The 23,557-nt window shown below is 54.2% G+C and overlaps 5 protein-coding genes across 5 annotated transcripts; 4 read left to right on the forward strand and 1 right to left on the reverse strand.

Moving 5' to 3' along the window:
- Window positions 1–713: 713 nt before the first annotated feature.
- Window positions 714–7,047, reverse strand: PODANS_1_23300 (uncharacterized protein; the record flags this gene model as incomplete). Its single annotated transcript, XM_001906617.1, has 2 exons — window positions 714–1,792; window positions 1,851–7,047. The coding sequence occupies 2 exons, from the start codon at window positions 7,045–7,047 to the stop codon at window positions 714–716; spliced, it is 6,276 nt and encodes a 2,091-aa protein (XP_001906652.1).
- A 3,040-nt stretch (window positions 7,048–10,087) lies between these two features.
- On the forward strand, window positions 10,088–15,829 carry PODANS_1_23310 (uncharacterized protein; the record flags this gene model as incomplete). Its single annotated transcript, XM_001906618.1, has 3 exons — window positions 10,088–10,610; window positions 10,681–15,662; window positions 15,719–15,829. The coding sequence occupies 3 exons, from the start codon at window positions 10,088–10,090 to the stop codon at window positions 15,827–15,829; spliced, it is 5,616 nt and encodes a 1,871-aa protein (XP_001906653.1).
- Window positions 15,830–16,700: 871 nt separating this feature from the next.
- On the forward strand, window positions 16,701–18,128 carry PODANS_1_23320 (uncharacterized protein; the record flags this gene model as incomplete). Its single annotated transcript, XM_001906619.1, has 1 exon — window positions 16,701–18,128. One exon carries the CDS (start codon window positions 16,701–16,703, stop codon window positions 18,126–18,128), a length of 1,428 nt encoding a protein of 475 aa, XP_001906654.1.
- Window positions 18,129–19,248: 1,120 nt separating this feature from the next.
- PODANS_1_23330 (uncharacterized protein) lies at window positions 19,249–19,665 on the forward strand (the record flags this gene model as incomplete). Its single annotated transcript, XM_001906620.1, has 2 exons — window positions 19,249–19,337; window positions 19,398–19,665. The coding sequence occupies 2 exons, from the start codon at window positions 19,249–19,251 to the stop codon at window positions 19,663–19,665; spliced, it is 357 nt and encodes a 118-aa protein (XP_001906655.1).
- Window positions 19,666–21,320: 1,655 nt separating this feature from the next.
- PODANS_1_23340 (uncharacterized protein) lies at window positions 21,321–22,195 on the forward strand (the record flags this gene model as incomplete). Its single annotated transcript, XM_001906621.1, has 3 exons — window positions 21,321–21,509; window positions 21,563–21,813; window positions 22,030–22,195. 3 exons carry the CDS (start codon window positions 21,321–21,323, stop codon window positions 22,193–22,195), a joined length of 606 nt encoding a protein of 201 aa, XP_001906656.1.
- Between the last annotated feature and the right edge of the window lie 1,362 nt (window positions 22,196–23,557).

The raw sequence follows: 23,557 nt of genomic DNA on the forward strand, positions 1-23,557 counted from the left end.
GTGCCTTCGTAGTGTTGTAGATCCCCAACTCCCACGCAAGGTTTTCCCGATCGCGATGACTTGTACGGCAAACCAAGTACCTGTACCTTTCTGTGCTGCTCACCCCATCATCCATCATCCCCAAAATTTCCAAAACAAGGGGACCCTTGAAAAACGCCACTTTGTACACACACCCTTTCCGATTTCCCCTTACCCAGGGGCTTTGCTTGTTTGACACCCAGAGTGCCCACAAGAGCCCAAGTTTCATGACATTTCATTGCGGGGAAAGAGACGTCAGTTTCTCGAAGCCGCCGTTGGGACTTTTGTAGGCGGGCCTCATGAGGTTGTCTATTGCTGTTGTTCGCCATCAAGGGGTTGCGAATAACTTCACATAGCAACACAACAACGCAACGCAGCGCAACGCCAACACATTTTACGGCTTGTACCGCCCACAGGCTCTATTTCTCCTCTCCTGTAAAATCTTATGACTTCTAAAAACCGATAAAAACCAAACCAAACCAAATTCCCAAAAACGCTCCGTTAAACCGCCTGCCCATACATGACACGCATTACAAAAATGTGCGGGTTCATCAAAGAGTACAAGAAAAAATGTACAACATCTACAATGAGAAAAAGAAAAAGTTCCATGCAGCCATGCTTTGATAGAGAAACCGATTTTCCTTGCCATTTCCTTTTCACATAATCGTCCCATCCACCCATTAGTTTAAATTCATTTACGCCTCTCCTTGAAGGGCCGCGGCACCATCCTCAGAGTACTTCTCCCAGTTGGCCAGGATGTGGCCGATTCTGGGCGAGTTGGTCAGGCGGTACACATCCTCAAAGTACTCCTTGGTCAACTCAAACGGCTTGGCCGTCACGTTGGGGATGTACTTGCCAATGAGCTTGGCAGGGTCGATGGTGGTTTGCTTGATCTTCTTGAGCAAGAAACTCCTGAAGGGCTTGACACCAGACCGCAAGAAAGTAGAGTGGAAGGGCACGTCGATACCCTTGAGAGGGATGGTGGCGAACCCACGCTCGAGTTCCAGGGGCTTAGGCTTGGCTTCGGTCTCCTTGGCACACGCCTGGATGATCTCCACCAGCTTCTCCTTGACCATCTCGGGCTGGAAGTCCTTGCGCATCTGCTCAATGTCGATCTTCATGTGCTTGAGGTAGTTGGTAACGCCAGCGAGGGTGTCGAGGGCACGGAGGTCACCGGCGCACACATACTGCATGTTGGCGATGTTGAAGTTGACGATTTCCAAGAGCCAGCCGGTGCTCTCCGCAATGTTGCTGACCACGAAGCGGAGCGCCTCCTCGTTGAAGGTCTTGCTGATGCGGCTGGGGTTGACGGCGCACATGCTGTAGTTGGAGCGACCCTGCTCGTCACGCTCGACAGCGACTTGCATGGTCAGACCGCGGTAGAAGACGACAGAGACCAAAGACTCGATGGGCATGACATCTGCGAGAGCAGCCAGAGCAGAGTACTCTCCAAGAGAGTGACCAGCAAAGGTGCTATCCCTGGGCACAAGACCCTTGGCCTTCATGTCCTCGAAACTTGCCTTCTCCATCAAGGTCAGGGCGGGCTGTGTGAACTGGGTGGCGGAAAGCAGACCCGTTGGTGAACGGTAGGTGTACGATGTGGTCTTCTCGTCGATCTCCTTGAAAATGCGCTCAGATCTGACGGAGCCATCGGCGGCAACTGTCTCGAAGGTCATGGCCATGTAGTTTTGACGGATGGCCTTGCCACGGGGACCACCGAAGTGAATGGTGAGCTCCTTGGGGTTGTTCTTGACGATGTTGGAGATGGCAAAGCCTGCAGCCTGTTAGTAACATGCCACACAGCGAGGCGAAAATGCAAAAGTGACACTTACCATAAGTATCCAAGAGGTAGTTGTCGGCACGGTCCCAAACGTCCTTGGCAACAGGACTGCTGTTGTACAAGTCCATACCCATGCCTTGCTCCTGAGAACCTTGACCAGTGAAGACATAAGCCGTCACAGGCTGCTCAATCTCGGCCTCGCCGAGAAGGACCTTCTCCTCCGTCTCCTTGTTGCTGGCCTCGACCTTGATGATCTTGCGACCGGCAACCATACCGACGTGCTGCAGCTTGACATTGAGATCGTCATGGGGAAGAACCATGCCAGTAAGAGAAGCGTGGAAGCTGCGAACGCGACCAACCTTGTTCTCAGCGGCCCAGGTCTCAACCAAGCTGCGGACGGCAGCGCTGGAGTACATGCCGTGTGTGATGGTGCCGGGCAGGTTGGCATAAGCGGCAAAGACGCGAGAGACGTGAATGGGGTTGTAGTCACCAGAGACGCGGGCATAAGTCTCGTTGGAAGCAGGGGCGCGCAGCTGGAGAGGGGTCTTGCCGCTGAGAGGAATGGGGTTCTCAAAGTTGATGGGCTGCTCGATGGAAGATCCGTTGCGCTGGAGGTAGTCAATGACTGGGTTGCCGTGGGATTCACCGGCCTCGTAGTCGACGGTAGCAACCTGAATGATCTCCTTGGTGGGAAGCTCCACAAGAACCTGGCCACGGGTCTCCACGTGGCTGAAGACGTTCCTGTTCTTGAACCTGACCAAACTGTGCAGACGGAAGATCAAAGTCTGTCCAAGGAGCTCGATATCAGGGCTAGCATCGTCAAGAACAAACCACTGCTTGGAGCGAAGGACGGCGACATCCTTGGTGCTAGCGAGGTGCACCTGCATGGGCGTCTCGACCTTGCGCTGGAAAGTGTTCTCGAAGTCGTTGTAGACACCGCGGTACAGGAACTGAGAAGTGACCTCCATAACAGCTTGGCCATCACGTGTGATGGTGCCGCACACTTCGACCATCTTTCCAGACTCTTGGTTGATGACGGCGTTGATCTGGGCGGTGGTGTGGACCTCATCGCCCTTCTTCAGAGGCTCGGCACCTGGCATCATGCGGAAGGCATTGGAGAGATGGACAAGCTTGAGCAGGTCACCGTCAATGGTGCGAGGGAAGATAGGCTTGGTGATAGCCTTCCAGCCAACGACAATGGCAAAGTCCATGGGGGCGTACATGATCTTCTCGGGTCTGTCGACGAAAGCCTCGCCGGTGTTGCCAACGGCATGGACGAAGTCGTTGATGGCCTCGCTGGTGATGACAGTCTTGCCGCCGTCGAACTTGCTGGTGACAGGAGCATCGAGATCAAACTTCTCATCACCAAACCATGCACGCCAGTAGAACTCCTTGATGTGGTTGTTGCGGTTCTCCATAACCTCGTGAATAGGAGCATACCCAGCTTCAGGGCGGTACTTGAAGCGAAGCGGCAGGGCGACCGACTTGCCAAGGGCAGTGGTATCCTTGATCAAGCTGACGACAATCTCATCCTTGCCATCAAGCTTGACCTCAATAACCTCGACATAGCGGTTATGGCGAGGCTGCTCCTTGACCACGATGACAGTCTTGGCAGGATCATCAGGGTTGGTGATCTCAACAAACAAGCCTCTGGCCGGAGCAAAGATCTTCTTCATCGGGTTGGTCTGGTACTTTTGCCCCTGAACAATGACCTCGGACCGAAGCAGGGCGTATCTCCAGTTGCGCTCAGTACCGGCAAGCATGTTGATCCAAGACTCAACATCAGGGAGTTCCGTCGCCGGAGATGAGCTCAAGCGGTAGGTGTGCTTGCTGGCGTCAACAGCGATGGTGAGGCCGTCAATATCCAACGGAAGTGGCTTGTCAATGAGATCACCACCGAAGTACTCCACGGTGGGAATCTTGGAAGCATCACCGCCGTAGAGGTCCTTGGTGAGACCCTTGATGTGACCCTCGTGAATGTTGTCAAGAATCTCCTTGATGGGCTCGTCAACCTTGGTGGCGTGCTTAGCCGCCATGGGACCTTGCAGAATGCAGGTCCTGCCAACATCCTTGCCGATGACGGCACCAAGGTCCTCAGACTGCCAGAGAGAATCCTTCTTGAAGAAGAACTCGAAATCGCCGTCGAGAGTGGGGACGAAAGTGACAGGCTTCTGGCCACGACGCTTGCACAGGAGCAAGAAGTGTTGAACATCTTGGGCGTTGATAAGCTGGGTCTCAGCATCAGGGTAGTGCGACAGGATACGCTCGACGGCAGCGAAGGGCTCGTCCAGGTCGGCATAGCTCTGCAAGTGAGATGGCTGGCCAGCAGAAGTGGTGAAGCGCTCCTCAAGACGGTGGATGAAGTCACCCGTGAGCTTGGCATAGGATGGGTCGATCCAGCGCTTCTCATCCTCGACATAGAGGAGGGCAACCATGCGGCGCACAACCTCGCCATAGGTCATGTCCTCGAGATCCACAGCGGTTCCGTCCTTCTTCTGACCGAACCACACCTTGTGGAAGTCTTCGTTGAGCTTCTTGATGATATAGCCCTTCTGTTTCTTGAGCTCGACGAGGCGCTTCTCCTTGGGGAGGCTGAAAATCTTCTGGTCCATCTCGGCCCAGAAGAGAACACCGCGGGTGGCGAGCTTGTGGATGGGCTCACCCATTTCAGACATGACAGTGATAACACCGCCAGCTGCTCCCTTGTAAGTGTTCTCCCAAGCAGCATCATCAAGACCTGGGGCATCGACGATGGCTTGCTTGGCAGCCTTGCTCGTGTGCGCTTCCTTGGCAACCATCATGCGGCTGCCGAACATGCAACCATCATATGGCATGGGGGGGTAGCCATACTTGGTGGACCAGTCACCGGTGAGGTAGGGATAGGTATCGTCAGCACCACCGAAACCGCTGCCAGCAACCAGGATGAGATTTTCCTGGCGGCGGATACGGCCGTACATGGTAAGGATGGGTGCGTGGAAATCCTCATACGAGTGATGACCACCACCTCTGCCACCAGTCCACTGGAGAATGACAGGGAAGTCGGGGTTGGCCTTGGCAATGTTGATAACGGCCTGGATGGCCTCACTGGAACCTGGCTTGAACGAGATGTGCTTCAAGCCAAGCGTCTCAATATACTCCTGAGCAACCTCGATGGAGGGAACACCGGCACCGATGGTCAAACCTTCAATGGGAACACCCTCGGATCTGAGCCTGCCAAGGAGCGGGATTTGCCAGCCCATAGCACGGGGGTTGACGTAAATGAGGTTGACAGTGATACCGCGACCGGCAGGAATGGCCTGCTCGATCTTGTGGATAGCAGCGGTCATAGTCTTGGCATTGTAGTAACCGCCACCGGCCAACTCAATCTGATACCCAGCGTTCATGGTGGCGGCCACGAAGTCCCAGGGGACGGTGGTAGGGGTCATACCAGCGACCAGAAGTGGCGGGAGACCAAGCAGTCTGCTCATCTTGGTGCTGACATAGGTCCGCCCGCTGGAAGTCTTGACGAGCTGAGGCCCATACGCCTTTACCCAATCAACAGCGTACTTGACAGCGTGCTCCTCATCACGGTCGAAGAGCTCAGACTTGTAGCCAACCTCGGGGACGGTCCCGCTGACGGTGCCAGCCAGGATGACGCGAACACCGGTGCCATCCTTGCTTCTGCTGGTGAGAACACCGAGGCCTGAGATACCTCCCGGACCAAAGTCCAAGATGTGGGTGGCTTGCGGGAAAACGGTGGCCTTCTCCCAGTTGACAACCTCGCTGGTGATCATGCGAACCAAAGCCGGGACAACATTGCCCTTGACAGAGTCACGAATGTCCTTTCCAGTGTTGGTGTCATACACAGCCGAGCCGAGTGACGAGGCGTCGATCTTGACGGTCTTGAGATCCTCGTCAATCAAGCTCGTGGCATCCTCCAAGTACTTGCTGTGGAAAGGAGCCGTGATAGGCAAGAAGCGGTTGACAAAGCGAACCTTTCTTTGCGTGTGGGGGATCTTGGCCTGGTCAATGCCGGTGGCAGCCTTGACCTTCCTGAGCTGAGCATTCAGACCGCAGAGGGACTTTGGAGGACCGGCAACAACCACATTTCGGGGGCTGTTGATCAGGGCAATAGAGATGTGCTGATCGGCTGGCAGATACTGATTTGTGAGGTCAATGTGCTTCTGAACCTCGCTTTGGGGCAGATCGCGAACACTGAGCATAGGGGTGGGCACACCCTCTCCGTTGTCAACGGCATCCTGGAGCAGGGTGGGGGTCATAGACGTCTTGGGGAAAGCTTGCTGACTGCGGGCACCAATCCAGAAGAGAATGGTCAAGGCGGACTTGGAAAGCTCCTCAAAGGACTCCCACGAGTCGCAAGCCGCAGTAATGGCAGCCAAAACGATACCCTGGGAGTGACCAGTGGAGCCAGTGACTCTCTCCCGAAGAATACCGGGGTGGAGGCCCAGGACTTTGCAGGTGACAGCGTAATGGGCCAACTGCACGAGACCAATGAGCGGGAAACTGACAGGCGCTGAGACCATGTAATCCAGATCTGGTGTCGATTCGGGGTGGTGAAGCCAGTGGGTGATATCCAAACCCTTGCTGTACAGCTTCTCAGCGCTGGGGTGGCTGGAAAGTGTTTGAAGGAGCTCGGCGGCATTGGAAATGAGCTCGCCGACGAATGATGGGTAGGTGGTGTGCAACTCCCGGAGCTCATCGAAGTACTCCTCAATGTTGCCTTGTCCACCGAATATATTGTAGATCCGGGCAGCGTCCTCATCGGCAGCACGGAAAAGAGCAGACTGGTGGGACTTCATCGCCCTGTTTGTGGCAGATCTAGCAGCAAAGTAGCTGCGGATCACCTCCAACTTCTTGGCATCGATGCCCTCCAGGTTCGCGACAAGCGCGTGGACATCGTTACCCCTGAGGAATGCTCTCTCAAACTCGTTAAGAATGAGCTTGAGCACTTCTTCATACGAGCCCTGTGCATCATCCTCGCCCTCGGCCACTTCGTTGGCAATGAAGCCCATAAATCTAGCCACCAGCTCCGGGATCGAAGATGGTTCATCGTCCAGAGCCAAATCGTCGGTAGGCGCAGGTAAGCTGGCAGTGAAACGGGTCTTGAGCTCGGAGGCATGGTAATGAAGGCCAGTGGGTATCAAAAAGACCGTCTCGAGAGAGCCGTGGGAAACTGTAAGGGGACGAAGCGAGGCCGACGATCTAGGTGTGACGGCGCCCGTCTGAGGGCCGGTCCCGGAACCGTACATTATGAAAGATATAGGGGTATCGTATCTAATAAAGAAGTGGACTTGTTGGTCTCTTATGAACTCCTGGGTCTTGTTAGCTTTCTGTTGCAAGCCAATGGCACCCCCCCCCCCTTCGTCTCGTCTCCAATTTGGCGGTGAGCCAGCCAGACGATCAAATCCAAAAAAAAAAAAAAAAAAAGATCACATACCAACACAACGATTTGGGAGAGTTCAAGAATCAAACTGCCTGCAACAATTCGCTTTTCTGCGTCGAAAACAGCGAAGACAATGCTGACTGGATGGTGAGCAAACGAACTACTGGCACAGCACGAGGGGGGTGGTGGGGGAGGGTGCCATAGGTTGCAAGATAGGAGGCAGGCTTACAGGGACTGATGGGAGATGGCAGGTGGGAGAGGAGGGAGGGACTGGAATCCTAAGATAGACCTGCCCTTGGATCGTTCGTTCGTTCGTTCGTGTCTTCTCAAGCCCAGGAGAGTGGGTGGGAAGTGTATTATCAGCCCAGGGAGGAGGGGCGGCGAGAGATGGCGGGGAAGGGCGGTGGCGGGCCCACAAGATCAATCTCAGGAGAAGGAAGCGGACGGAAAGGAAGGAGAACAGCAACCGGAGGAAAGCAAGCAGCAGTCAGCAGCAGTTTAGAAGCCCCTCGTGGTTCCCGGATCGGGTGGAGATGTGGATGTGGTCCCTCCACTGGTGTCGACCTTGGGGGATGGCAACGCGTAAAAAGGCCCAACGCAATTCGGCTGTCTCCCTGCGAATCCACGGCTGGCGGCTGCTTCGTCGCTCGCCAAAAAAAAAATTGGGATCTTGTTGGGGATGGCACGACACATCCGCACCCAGATCCCCCCTGTCGACAGGACCCCTCGTTGTGTGCACTGTCTGGCACAGTGTACTTGTGGCGAGGCTTATGCAACCGCTTAATGCGCTGTACCTTGCCGAGCCTGAGATCCGGCCAACCCGCGAACAGAGGGTTCCACAGCGGCAACCCCACTTGGTCCACCTGTCACAGCGACGACCCCAATGTCCCACTTCTGCCCATCATGTATCGATACCTCCATCCGAACGTCCCGACGTATCCCGCCATCCACCAACCCCAGCAAACTTCAGCCCGCCACTGCCCACACAGATCACTGCCCTCGATAGCGGAGCGATAGGACGGAGCGGCGAGGGTCCTTTTGCCATGCATCCATTCTTCCGGAAGGCCTGGCTTTTCTTAGACCCGAGACTTTGTGTAGCGTCGAGAGCCTTCCTTCAGTTCGGGACATATGGGAGGGATCTCAAGCATCATCTTACAGATCTTGTTCATCATTGGGCCATGCCCCGAGTGCTTACCCCGAGCACGCCGACGTACCTGCGTTTTATCCCGTTGTGCCCGTACGTAGATCCGTGGCTCCGTGCTTCTCCAGGTTTTGGGGGTTCAAAGATTCTTCATTCAGCTTCCCATGGCTCCACCGTGAGGATGCCTGTCGAGGTCCACGGGGAGCCGGCAGTGCCGGTCTGGAATCTCCAGTTGATAACAACACCTCGCCGCAGGTCTGCCGTATCAGTCGGATCAACTGGAACATTTGGAACAGCATCCTACAAAGTCACATACTGGTCCAATGCCATCTTGAAGGCAGGGCCGGCACCTTTTTCTGGAATATGTGCTCATCCTTTTGAATTACGGGTGTCAGAGGAAGTCCCGGTTCCGTTGCCGAGAAGGTGCTTTAGTAGACGGACGCACCAGGTACTATCAAGACATGAGGTGAGAATAACCTACTTTGTAGGTCCGAATGTGGAAACTCTCTTTGCAGCCCAAGGACTCAGTGTGAACGGAACGCCAGGAGACAAGCTCGACTGTAATTCTCTTCCGTTCGGGCAGTCCCCACGGCCAACCACGACATTCCACACGATCGTGTGTGAGCCGATGTCAACTGAATTGTAGCCCACGTGTTTAGGGCCCAAAGGTTCAAAATAGTGGATGGCAAACATGCATCAAGGGATGATGATCTGGTCGGACAGCTTTCTCCGCTTGCGCCGCGACCATCTGTAGCCATCTGATATCTCCAGATCTACAGGGACTCTACATGCCGGAGACAGAGGTACCATGCGGTGCTGCTGTACCACTACCAGATTGATAAATTTGCAGAGCGTGTCAGCCAAGGTCCAAATAAACGATAAACAAGCCTTTGATGGCTTACAATGCCCTGGCAAGGCATGATTGGCATCTGGCAGAGGAGCACACACGGCCGAGGTCTATCCGGATCTCCGGGATCATGACGCCATGCAGTGATGAGGCTCAAGGCTGAAACGGTCCGACAGGCGTGTCCGAAGTATCCAGGACACGGAGCACAGTCGTCGAGTCTCGGGTCTTGTCCTTTTGCTGGTTGCTTGCTCTCTGCTTTTTGGTCTCTACCGGGAGACATTGGGCTGCGGTGAAACTCGGCGGTGACGGCTGTCGAGCGGAGGTATCGAGACTTCGGTCGCTGTCTGCTCCAAACACTGTGGGGTAGCTAGTGAGAGGTGCGCTAGGCTGAATCAGGTTAGGTCCAGAGTTTGGTTGAGAAGCAGCTTGCAAGGTGCGCCAGCGGCATGGGGGGGCACTCCCATTTGCAGGGGTCTGCCGAGCCCAAAATTCATTCAACAGTTGCACCTTGAAGACGCGGTAGCTCCCAATTTTTTTGTCTATTGCCCCCGGTCTCATGACTATCTTGTCATTCCAGTTGCCCCCCTCTGTCAAAAGTCTGGGTTCCGCATCCCCGAAGCCCCTTGCGTGGAACGAGCTGGGTCCGTCTTAATCTTCATCTCTCTTCTTCTCAGGCACGCCCTCGCCTGTTCGTCCAACCTTTTTCCCGCCCCTCCTCCCCTCCCTCCACCTCACCAACTCGGCGACGGCATCGACCCTCCCACTAATCTACCACCACCACCAGCATCACGCCAATTCTCCCCCCCGGGTCTCACTGGGAACGGTTCATGACCACCGCTTGTTCATAGAAGATACCCCCTACGATATTCTCTTTCTGCTTCTTTTCTTCCCAAGTTACGTTCCAGCAGCCCCTCCAAGATGCGTCCCGAAGTTGAGCAGGAGCTCGCCCACACGCTCCTTGTCGAGCTTCTCGCCTACCAGTTTGCTTCTCCTGTCAGATGGATTGAGACACAAGATGTGTTTCTTGCCGAGAAGATTGCCGAGCGTATCGTGGAAATCGGTCCCGCTGATACCCTTGGTGTAATGGCCAAGAGGACGCTCGCCTCCAAGTACGAAGCTTACGACGCCGCAAAGTCTGTTCAAAGACAAATTCTCTGCTACAACAAGGACGCCAAAGAGATTTACTACGATGTCGACCCAGTTGAAGAGGAGCCTGAGCCGGTAGCAGCCGCGCCAAGCTCTTCCAGTGCTCCCGCTGCGGCTGCGGCGGCCCCAGCTGCTGTTGCGGCGGCACCTCCACCACCGAGTGCTGGCCCTGCTGCCTCGGTGCCCGATGCGCCGGTGCCGGCCGTTGACATTGTGAAGGCTTTGGTTGCTCAGAAGCTCAAGAAGGGAGCATCTGACATTCCATTGGGCAAGGCCATCAAGGACTTGGTTGGTGGTATGTTCTCGCGACCCCTGGAAAAAAAAACCCCTTTATTTTGGAGTTTTGCTGACAACGAGAAACACAGGTAAATCCACACTTCAGAATGAAATCGTCGGTGACCTCGGGAAGGAGTTTGGCTCGACACCCGAAAAGCCCGAAGATACACCGCTTGATGAGCTCGGTGCTGCGTTGCAGGCCACTTTCGATGGCAACCTCGGCAAGACCACCCAGGGTCTTATCGCTCGTCTGATTTCTTCAAAGATGCCCGGTGGATTCAACATTACGACTGCGAGGAAGTACCTCGAGACGAGGTGGGGTTTGGGCTCCGGACGCCAAGACGGAGTCCTTCTGCTGGCCATCACTATGGAGCCAGCCGCGCGTCTGGGGTCCGAGGCTGATGCCAAGGCTTTCCTCGACGACGTATCCCAGAAGTACGCCGCCAGCGCTGGCATCAGCTTGTCCACCGCTGCGGCTGCTGGCCCAGCCGGCGGTTCCGGCGGCGGCATGATGATGGACCCGGCGGCGATTGAGGCTCTGACCAGCGACCAGAAGACGTTTTTCAAGCAACAGCTGGAGCTCACTGCGAGATATCTCAAGGTGGACATTCGTGCCGGAGACAAGGCTTTCCAGGCCTCCCAAGAGTCTTCCAAGGTCTTGCAGGCCCAGATTGATCTTTGGATGGCCGAGCATGGCGACTTCTACGCCTCTGGCATTGAGCCCGTCTTTACACCGCTCAAGGCTCGCGTTTACGATTCGTCATGGAACTGGGCCCGTCAAGATGCTCTTAGCATGTACTACGACATCATTTTCGGGCGGTTGCAGGCTGTTGACCGTGAAATTGTTGGCAAAAGTATCCGGATCATGAACCGTTCTAACCCAGCTCTCCTCGAGTTCATGCAATATCACATCGACAACTGCCCAACAGAGCGTGGAGAGACCTATCAGCTTGCCAAAGAGCTCGGTGCCATGCTCATCGAGAACTGCAAGGAGGTGCTCACTGCCGACCCTGTGTACAAGGATGTTGCGGTCCCTACCGGCCCACGCACCACTGTTGATGCTCGCGGCAACATGAAGTATGAGGAGGTTCCTCGCGCTAGCTGCAGAAAGCTCGAGCATTATGTCCAACAAATGGCCGAGGGTGGCAAGATTTCCGAGTACGGCAGCAGGACAAAGGTTCAGAATGATCTGTCCAAGATCTACAAGTTGATCAAGCAGCAGCACAAGCTTCCTAAGACATCGCAGCTCGAGATCAAGAGCTTGTACAGTGATATCATCCGCTCTCTTGGCATGAACGAGAGCCAAATCATTCCCAAGGAGAACGGCAAGGGTGCCAGCGCCGCCGCCGGTCTCGTCAAAAAGTCCAAGCCCAAGGGCAAGACTGAGACCATTCCCTTCCTCCATCTCCGCAAGAAGACTCAGCATGGCTGGGACTACAGCAAGAAGCTCACCAGCCTGTACCTTGACTGCTTGGAGGAAGCCGCCAAGGATGGTGTCACATTTGCTGGCAAGTATGTGCTCATGACTGGTGCTGGAGCTGGCTCCATCGGTGCCGAGGTTCTCCAGGGCCTCATCACTGGCGGTGCCAAGGTTGTTGTCACCACCTCTCGCTTCTCCCGTGAAGTGACCGAGTATTACCAGTCCATGTATGCTCGTTATGGCTCGCGCGGCTCTCAGCTCGTGGTCGTTCCCTTCAACCAGGGCAGCGTTCAGGATGTCAACGCCCTTGTCGAGTACATCTATGACCCCAAGACCGGCCTTGGCTGGGACTTGGACTTCATCGTTCCTTTTGCCGCCATTTCTGAGCAGGGTCGCCAGATCGATGGCATCGACTCCAAGTCTGAGCTTGCTCACCGCATCATGCTCACCAACCTCATCCGTCTTCTCGGAAACGTCAAGGCCCAGAAGGCCGCCCGTGGTTTCGAGACCCGGCCTGCTCAGGTCATTCTTCCCCTTTCTCCCAACCACGGCACGTTCGGCAGTGACGGTCTCTATTCCGAGTCCAAGCTTGGCCTCGAGACTCTCTTCAACAGGTGGCATGCCGAGGACTGGGCTAACTACCTCACCATTTGCGGTGCCATCATCGGCTGGACCCGTGGCACTGGTCTCATGGCTGGTAACAACATGGTGGCCGAGGCTGTCGAAAACTTTGGCGTGCGCACCTTCTCGCAGCAGGAAATGGCTTTCAACCTTCTTGGACTCATGTCTCCCACTGTCGTCGATTTGTGCCAGAATGAGCCCGTGTTTGCCGACTTGAACGGTGGTCTCCAGTTTATTCCCAACCTGAACGAGGTGATGACCAAGGAGCGCAAGTCCATCACCGAGACCAGCGAGATTCGTCGTGCCGTCACCAAGGAGACCGCTGTCGAGAACAAGATTGTCAACGGTGAAGACTCTGAGGTCCTCTACAAGAAGAAGGTCATCGAGCCTCGCGCCAATCTCAAGTACGACTTCCCCACCCTTCCCGACTGGAAGTCCGAGGTTGCTCCTCTCAACGACAAGCTCAAGGGCATGGTCGATCTCGACAGGGTTGTCGTCATTACTGGTTTCGCCGAGGTTGGTCCATGGGGCAACTCGAGGACTAGATGGGAGATGGAGGCGTACGGCGAGTTCTCCCTGGAGGGCTGCATCGAGATGGCCTGGATGATGGGTCTCATCAGGAACCACAACGGTCCCATCAAGGGCCAGCCATACTCCGGCTGGGTTGATGGCAAGACTGGCGAGCCTGTGGAGGACAAGGACATCAAGGCCAAGTACGAAAAGTACATCTTGGAGCACTCCGGTATCCGTCTGATCGAGCCCGAGCTGTTCGATGGCTATGACCCCAACAAGAAGCAGCTCCTCCAGGAGGTCGTCATTGAGGAGGATCTGGATCCCTTCCAGACTTCCAAGGAGACCGCCGAGGAGTTCAAGCGCGAGCATGGAGACAAGGTCGAGGTCTTTGAGATCCCCGAGAGTGGCGAGTACACTGTTCGTATGAGGAAGGGGGCATCCCTCTGGATTCCCAAGGCCCTTCGCTTCGACCGTCTCGTTGCTGGTCAGATCCCAACTGGCTGGGACGCCAAGCGCTACGGCATCCCTGAGGACATCATCAGCCAAGTCGACCCCGTTTCTCTGTACGTTCTCGTCTCGACTGCCGAGGCCCTCTTATCCTCCGGTATCACAGATCCTTTCGAGTTCTACAAGTATGTCCATGTGTCCGAAGTGGGCAACTGCATTGGTGGTGGTCTTGGTGGATCAACGGCTCTCCGCCAGATGCACGTCGATCGCTACAAGGACAAGCCGGTCCAGAACGACATTCTTCAGGAGTCCTTCATCAACACCATCGCTGCGTGGGTGAACATGTTGCTCCTCTCGTCTTCTGGCCCCATCAAGACCCCCGTCGGTGCTTGCGCTACTGCTGTTGAATCCGTCGACATCGGTTATGAGACCATCATGGAGGGCAAGGCCCGCATCTGCATCGTCGGTGGTTATGATGACTTTGGTGAGGAGGGCTCGTACGAGTTCGCCAACATGAAAGCCACCAGCAACTCTGTTGACGAGATGGCCCATGGCCGCACTCCTGCCGAGATGTCCAGACCCACCACCACGACTAGAAACGGCTTCATGGAAGCTCAGGGTGCCGGTCTCCAGGTCATCATGACTGCCAAGCTCGCTCTCGACATGGGTGTTCCCATTTGGGGCATTCTTGCCCTCACCACGACCGCCTCTGACAAGATCGGACGCTCCGTCCCTGCTCCCGGCCAGGGTGTTCTCACCACCGCCCGTGAGCATTCCGGCAAGTTCCCCTCCCCACTTTTGGACATCAAGTACAGAAGGCGCCAGATCGAGAGGCGCACTCGCCAAATCCAGGGTGATAAGGAAGCCGAGCACCAATACCTCGCCGACGAGGCTGAGGCTCTCAAGTCTGAGGGTCGGTCGCGTGGTGAGATTGAGGAGTATGTCGCAGACCGGGCCAGGCACATCGAGAAGGAGGCCGAGAGGCAAACTCGCGAGGTGTTGCGCAGCTTTGGCAACAACTTCTGGAAGCAGGATCCCAGCATCGCTCCCCTGCGTGGCGCTCTGGCCACTTGGGGTCTCACCATCGACGATCTTGACGTTGCTTCTTTCCACGGCACGTCCACCAAGGCCAACGACAAGAACGAGTCTTCTGTTATTTGCCAACAGCTCGAGCATCTCGGCCGTACCAAGGGCAATGCCGTCATGGGTATCTTCCAGAAGTATCTCACAGGTCATCCCAAGGGTGCTGCCGGTGCCTGGATGTTGAACGGCTGCCTGCAGGTTCTCAACAGTGGTCTCGTGCCCGGTAACCGCAACGCTGACAACGTCGACGCCATCATGGAGAAGTTTGATCACATCGTCTACCCCAGCCGTACTCTCCAGACCGATGGCGTCAAGGCTTTCTCGGTCACCTCTTTTGGTTTCGGCCAGAAAGGTGCTCAGGCTATCGGTATCCACCCCAAGTATCTGTATGCCACTCTTGACCAGCAAACCTTCAACTCGTACAAGACCAGGGTTGAGGCTCGCCAGAAGAAGGCCTACACGTACTTCCACAACGGCCTGATCAACAACGCGCTGTTCGTTGCAAAGGACAAGCCCCCATATACCGATGAGCAACTCAGCCAGGTTCTCCTCAACCCCGATGCTCGCGTCACGGAAGACAAGAAGACTGGCCAGCTCATCTTCCCTCCCAACTTCATGAAGCTTTCTGAGAAGACTGCTTCTGCCACGCCTGCTTCTCCTCAGAGCGGCAAGGCAGCTTTGGAGATGATGATTGGGCAGGCCGCGAGGGCACTTGAGACGGCCAACACTCAGGTGGGTATGGATATTGAGGACATCAAGTCGATCAACACCAACAGCGACACTTTCCTTGACCGCAACTTCACCGAGGCCGAGATGAAGTACTGCTTCTCGTCCTCCACTGGGCGGTCGCCTCAGAAGGCGTTTGCTGGCCGATGGAGTGCCAAGGAGGCCGTCTTCAAGGCCCTGCGTGTCCAGGGACAAGGAGCGGGTGCGGCTCTGAAGGATATTGAGATCGTTTCAGACAGCACTGGCTCACCAACAGTCAAGGTATGCAAAGCGGATCCTGCGTCTGGTATGATCATAAGCTAACTTTTCGCTTGTAGCTGCACGGTTATGCTCAAGAAGCCGCTCAGAAGGCTGGTATCAGATACGTCAACGTGTCCATCACATACACCGATGACCACGCGGCCGCCATTGCCACAGCGCAGCTCTGAGCCCATGGATGAATACGAGAAAAGGATTAGACGAAAGGGACTATACTATCTATCATACATACATGTTGTAATTGGGAACTAGGGACTTGAAAAGGATGTGTACATCATGATTTAGATCGACGGCCTCGGGATGGGACGTCGCCATAGAGCGCGCGCATGGGATTTGTCTGCGTAGATTTTGAGGGCGTTTATGTTGGCATCTTATTACTAGGTTATGTTTTAAGCTTTTTTTTTATTATCAGGTCAACTGCCGAACGAGTTCATCCAGTGTGACGTGACACCTGTCAAACCAGGGGCAATGACGGTGCCACCCAGGCACATGTTCTAGTGTTGACCAAACTGTCGGTTTCATCGTTTCATCAGCGAGCGAAGCTTTAAAAAGTTGCGTCCTTCCTTTGTTGTTCTAGCGTGATGGCGGGCTGTGTCGGTTCGGATCGGCTGCCAAGAGTGCTTGCTCTCGGCCTGGTCGGGCAACGCCGGCACCCGTGACCCCCGCAGGCGGCGACCCGCGTTCGGGGGCGCAGAGAGCCGAACTCCACTCTCGGCGGGGGATATCCGCTGGCGCTGCCAAGCGCGGGTTGTCATCGACTTTGTTGTTCACCTCTGAAACCTGGCAGAAATAGATAAGAAACGGTCTTCCTGTTTATTTTGTTTCCTGACTTGATCTTTTGGGCTTTTTGGTGACTTTTGCGACACTTATCTCGATCCAGATAAATTGGAGATACGACGGACGGAGTGTTGGACTGATAAGCAAAGACCGACCAGGCACGGCCGGAACACAGTACAACCAACCTCCTTGTTCACGATTGGATCTTACTTCTGACAAAACTTACAAGCCGTTTGTCATCTCCAAGACTATCACATCATCAAAATGGGGGATATCGGCTTCCCCACCGCTGCCGTGAGCGAGACAAGGCCACCAGCGAAGAACAAGATCTTCCTTGGCACTTTCATCCACTCCAAGACTCTGAGCGAACTCGAGTATCTTCACAATGCCGCCGTAGCAGTCGACAGTCTCGGCACCATTGTCGCTGTCTCCCCGGACACCGACATCGCCAAGGCCAAAAGCACACTCCTCCCCCAGCTGAACTGGCCCTCTGATGATACCGACATGGTTGTCGCCAAAGCCGGCCAGTTCTTTTTCCCCGGCTTCATCGACACCCACCTCCACGCCTCGCAGTATCCCAACGTTGGCCTCTTTGGCAACTCGACCCTCCTGGACTGGTTGAACACTTACACTTTCCCCTTGGAGGCGTCTTTATCCTCGCTCCCAAAAGCCCAAAAGGTCTACTCCCGTGTCATCCGCAAGACACTTTCTCACGGCACAACCACTGCAGCGTACTATGCCACCATTGACGTCCCCGCCACCAATCTCCTGGCAGATTTGTGCCTCTCCTCCGGCCAGCGCGCCCTGATCGGGAGAGTATGCATGGATCAGCTCGGCCCATCCTACTACCTCGACGAATTCCCAGCGGAATCCCTCGCCAAAACAAAGCAGTGCATCGATCACGTCTTGTCCAAAGACCCCAAGATGGAGCTAATCACCCCCATCATCACCCCCCGTTTCGCACCCGCTTGTTCGGCCCCCCTGATGAAGGAGCTAGGCCAACTAGCAAAAGAAACCGACCTCCCTGTTCAGACGCACATCAGTGAAAACAAAAACGAGATAGCCCTCGTGGCGAGTCTCTTCCCAGACGCAGGGGATAGCTACGCAGAGGTGTACGACACGTTTGGGCTGCTGACGCCAAGAACGATCCTGGCGCATGCGGTGCACCTGACAGAAAAAGAAGCGGATTTGGTCACGGAGAGGAAGAGCAAAGTCAGCCATTGCCCTTGCTCCAACTCGGCGATTACCTCTGGAGCGGCGAGGGTGAGGTGGTTGTTGGATAAGGGGATCGAGGTTGGGCTGGGGACGGATATGAGCGGGGGGTACTCGCCTAGTGTGCTCGAGGCGGCGAGGCATGCGGTTTTGGTGAGCAGGCATATTTGTATGGATGAGGGGAAGTCGGAAGAGAGGGATAAGTTGAGCGTGGAGGAGGTTTTGTACCTGGCTACGAGGGGAGGGGCGAAGGTTGTGGGGATGGAGGACAAGATTGGTGGGTTGGAGGTGGGGATGGAGTGGGATGCTCAGCTTGTGGGACTTCATGAGGTGGATGAAGAGGAGGAGGAGGAGGGAAATGTCGATGTGTTTGGATGGGAGAGTTGGGAGGAGAAGATTGCGAAGTGGGTGTATAATGGTGATGATAGGAATACAAAGAAGGTGTGGGTGAGGGGGAGGTTGGTTCATGAGAGGAAGTGATTTCACGACATTTTGATTATTCCAGGAATTTAGAAAGAGAACAGCAAGCGTGTTGGCGTTTAGAAGATCTTGTAACGAATATGATGACAGTTTTTCCCGTTTAAGTCATCACAGGAACAATTGTAGGAAATTCTGTTCCATAAAGCTGTGGCAAGTGTTGACCAAGTCGCAAAGAAGCAACCGTCATGGGTTTGAACCAACTACCTGAAGCGAAGGGTCGAGTCCGGCCCACACAACCCCAACTGGTCAGACCAGGTTGCTCGCGGCTCCTTGACCGTTGCGCTGTCTACACACAATGGCTAGCTACTTCGCTGATAGCATGTGCAGATAGGTGGTATATAGGTATGCTTTCTATCTGCTCAGTTTCATCTGAAATTCATCATCCAATGATATGACATCATCGTAACCATCTCAAAGTCGTAAACAACTGCGGCGCTGTCCGCCTTGGCCATGACCCCTATCGACCCGCCGCAGAGGCCAGCCGACCGCTGTGCCCCATCAATCAAATCACCGTCGGATTTTGTCAGCCATTGAACATGCCACTGAACAAGAGCTGATGAGTCAGTACAGTAAGCTACGCCTCCATGTTTAGGCCGTGAAACGTCAACGAGGCCAGCAACCCAGGACGCCATGACGGCTGCCACCATCCGGGCCATCCCTTAACCTTATTTCTCGGCCGAGTTCGATCCCATGATTTTCCCCGACGACCGTCATCATGATTATGGAATGTTTCCGCTGCCTAAGGGCCGGAGAAGTCGGCTTAGGATCGGCCGGGTCTGCGGGTATCGTGCGGCAAGGGGGCGATCAACCCAGGAAGGTCATCATCAAGTCGAAACTAGGCGAAAAAGCAGAGGCGCCTTGATGAGAAGAGAATTGGACCGGTGAGATGGCCAAGACCTGTTTGAGATCCTGGGGATGAACTCATCATGAGAATACCGTAGGAGAACTTGGGCTTTTAGCAGTGAGGTGGATGTGATCGAAAGAGTATAAATCAGACAGATTTCGCTCACTTGAAAGAAACTATTCATCGGCATCAACAACTACAACAGCAACACTACAACAACAGCAAACAACACTTTCAAAACACTCACACAAATAATCAATCTTGCCATCTTTCAAAATGCGTGCCACCACCACCATCCTCTTCATCGCTTCCCTCGCCTCCACCGCCTTCGGTGCTGCGACCAAGATGTTTGACGACGAGAACTGGTATTCCTCCCTTTATCGTCATCTCTTGCCAAAAACAGCCTAACTAATCACTTCCTCTAGCCAAAATGAAGTCGACAAAAAGGTCTTTAACGGCTTCTCCACCGGTGACGCTCCCCTCACCGACAACATCAAGTCCATCCGCACCGACTCCCGCGTCGACACCTGGTTTGCCTACCAGCGCAACGACGGCGAGGGGTGCAAGGGCGACCTCATCACCAGAGTCAACAACGGTGATTGCATCAAGGTTTCTGACTTGGGCATTGGGTGCACGCGGTTGTGTGCCAGTGGTTTGGGTGCTGGCAGCTGTGTTGCTACCACTATCCCTTAAACGGTGATGCTGCTTTGAGATATAGGGGATTGCTGGTCTGAATTGGGCGTTTGGATAAAGGTCGGGGATTGGTTTGAATTCGCATATTGATAGTATTTGGCTTATTGAATTTCTACACTGTCTGTTTTAAACAATTTGCCATGCCGCTGCGAGTGAAAATAGACAAAGAAAAGGCGTACGGCTACCTATAACCCGAAGAACAACAGGTGCCAGTTACAGAGCCTGTCAGAGTTGACTGACGTCGGGTCTGATGATGGCTGCACCGAAGGCACGGTTCAACACTGCGGCTGCTTACAGTCGCAACTTTGGCACTCAATCTCTTGGTGCGCTTTCCTCCACCCATTGGCTCGCCATGTCCTGTGACCCTGTTTCGACCACCTATCAAAGTTTCCAAAAGACATCTCGATCAGCGATCCACATGTCTCCCGGCACTCGATATTGACGGCTGATCAACCCGAAGAATGCACCATCTCGCGTTCTATCTTCAGCCGCATCTTTCAAGATGATTCATCCACTCTTCTGGAAGCAAATGCCAACACTTGTTCCGGCTAATAATAGCGAAGCCCTCAACGCCTATCGCGGCTCCTTTCCGTTACCGGTCGTTACACCCAGCTCAACAACAGTTGTCGTCGTTCCGCGATATTGACCAGGACCCACGATAATGAAACCTCAAACTACACCGTTCACTACCGTCGTCATCATGCAAAGACTCCCGCCTTGGCACTGGTAGTCAAGATTGAGGCAGCCGACGCGTTGTGGGGGCGTTTTGCTCTCTAACGACAAACCCTCGTGTCATTCTTCCCCAGAAACCTCAAGATCCAAGAGCAAATTGCCATCGCGAAGCAAACAACCCCTCCCCAAGAAGCGTGATCTTGTGCCGTAGTCCCGCGCCAAGTTGCAAGAGAGAAAAAAAGTGCGGAAGCCGAGCCACGGCGCGACACGGGTTAGGGACACCCCTTGTCTCTCGCTTGGTGTGCATCCTCTGGCGAATCACGAGCCTTCCAAGCCGCCATATTGGGCAGTGCTCACCACTTGAAGCTTCAGCTCATTAACCAGTTGCGGCAGTCCAGCAGACAATCCCCAGGGTCGTCCCAAGGGAAGCCCAACTGCGGGCCCAAAAGTAGACCCAAAGTCTGCTATGCGTCTGCTTTTTGGCACTTGAAATTTGACGTCTCACTCACTGCGCAGTGGTTTCCTTTTCTTCAGCCTTCGGGGCACACATATCGGCCTTGGCACGACGACGTCAGCGAATCGAGTTTCAACGACATACCCCGGCACACCACACACCCCCAAGCGCCGTTTCTCAGTACATTCTTCCATCGTGTCAGTCCATGCCTGGCGTGGACATGGGTGCCGAACTGTTGTTGAGGCCGCCACTGCATCTTGGGCTTGCAGAAACTGACACACCCTGTCCGTTCAGGCATGTGGCATGTGAGCAACCGCCGCCGCCCCAAGCCGAATCTGGCCTGGCTGATTAGGTCTTGAATGCGAAATGAGGAGATGTGTGACACCAAAGCAAAGTGATAAAAAGATGGTGTTTCCCCCACTTCTGAGCAGCTGGTTTGTTGCTGTAGGCCAAACCAAACTGTGTGATATCAACAACACCAGCTTCGTACAGACTCGACACCACCCCAAGTCACCAACAGACCCACATCATGTCGACTCAAGGTCTCCTTGCAAAGGGCGTTCCCCCTCAACCCCTCTGGCTCCTCTACATCAAGATCGCGATTTTGGTGCTCTCACTCATCACACTCGCTCTCGGTGCTTGGGCCGTATCAATCTTTGGTGGCTATGCTGGAGGATATGGTGGCCCAACTGGCGCCGGTGGTCTTGTCATCTTCACAGTATGCTTCCTCTTGTCGAGCCCTATATCTCATCTCATACTCACACATCACAGGCTATCTGGTCCTTCATCGTCTACGGCGGCGCCGCAGCCATTGAGATCTGGGCGCCTCACTTCTTCTATCGCATCGGTGCTCTGGTCGGTTACATCCTCCACATCATCTTTTGGCTCTCCGCCTGGGCCTGGTCTGCCAGTGCCGCTTCCTTCTGGCTCTCATACACGTATGACTTTGGTTTCTACGACTCTGCGTGGAAGAGAGAGGGCCAGGCTCTCGGTGCCTGCGCCGGTCTCGGTGCTTTGATCTGGTAAGCAAAATCAGATTGTCCCGGTATTCACAGCAGGATTTCCCCCGTCCCCGTAGCTGCGCCGCACTGCCTCACGGCAACATCACATGGGTGTCAGCAATTCGGGGATACCACCCCGCACTGATGTGCATCTAGTGCAATCAAGCAATAAAGCCACAAAATCTCCCAATTTGGACCTACCAACCCGACCTGATTGGCTAACATTCTGGACCGCAGGGTTCTTTCTATTGTGCACTTGGTCTTCTTCATCCGTGCCTCCCTGGCTGATCCTGAGGGGTCTGGCCCGGCCCCTGGCACCGCCGGCCAAGCTGAGCTCGGCCAGGTCAAGCCTGAGCAGCAGTACCCCGCACAGCAAACCTATCCTGTCCAGCAGACTCAATAGATGCGCTTCATGCAGGTGAAGCTGCACGTTGGTCTGTGAGGGTGGTGAAGGAAATTGAGTCGGTGTCGTCACGCCAGATGAGAGGTTGCAGTCGGGGACGGGGAATGAGTTTGATGCTTTCTTTTATTGTTCATGATACCAGGTGGCAAGCGATGGGCTATAATGGAGTTGGATATTTACTGGATGGGAGTTGCTCTCCTTGTTTCGATTTGGATGGCGACGGAGTGAGGCACAGATACCCCTATCGATGAAACTGATTATGGAGTGAAGTTGATTTGTGCAGTTTGCATGACCCGTCAGCAGTATAGGCAAGGAATATGTACTAGCTATTTTGCTAATTTCCTCTCCTCCTCAAATCCTCCTTTCCGATTAAAACTTCTCTAGACGATGGATCTCACCTGTTCGCCCAAGGTTTAAATTGGACAACATCCTGGTGGGTATTTACTCAGTGGCATGAAACTACCTATATAATTGAAACAGCTCAGTAGTCATGTAGATGAACACCCCAAAAGAAAATATGCTATAAATCATCAGTATAGAAGTTGTTGTTACCTACAACCCTGCTCCAAATGCAACCATGTATGTGAAAATAGAAGATAGTTCATGTGTAGAAAGCGGCAGACGATATACCTTTCAAATTTCTTTCAACACATCTGACTTTCATCTTGAACCATGCAAACAATACATAAATGCCCCTAAGCTATTTCAATAGGCTCAGCAACAATTTTTAAAGGTGCATTGATGATTCGAAAAGGCGTATTGACTACCTTTTGACTCAAAATACACCTGAAAAGTTTTGAGGCGTATGAACGATCATTAAAAATGGTTTAGCAACCCATGAATGACAAGATAATGTGTATAGAGTACATTAGAAGGCCCATTTAACATTACAGTAGATCTAGAATGTATGTCAACTATGATAAACAACATAGCCAATGCCCGTTAACTTACAAGCCTGCGGACGATGCTGTTATTTCTTCGACTTCTCCATTTGCAACCACTCTCGCCCCCCAACCGCCTTCCCCCCTTTATCTCTGCATTCTTCCTTTACTCCCTTTAGTTTCCAACACACAACTGAAATTGTGCATTTTCTTTGATGCCAAGCAACACAAACCAACTGTTTCCCATCTTCGTCGGCATCATCCACTCCAAATCTACCGTGTCAAACAGCTGCGACGGTGTAGTGTGGTGGTCCCGGTCAGGCGGTACAACCCGATCGGCCCCACCCCGCTTCCGTCCCCCCGGATTTAAGGAGGACGCCAAGAATGCCGGCAAGATAAGGCATGTTACCTTTTTCGGTGACCAGTCCGGTCTCCGCCGCGTGCTTGACCCGCAGGATTGGGCCGGAAAACAGGGCGCTCC

This window comes from Podospora anserina, chromosome 1 (genome assembly GCF_000226545.1).
Source record: "Podospora anserina S mat+ genomic DNA chromosome 1, supercontig 6".
NCBI classification, from domain to species: domain Eukaryota; kingdom Fungi; phylum Ascomycota; class Sordariomycetes; order Sordariales; family Podosporaceae; genus Podospora; species Podospora anserina.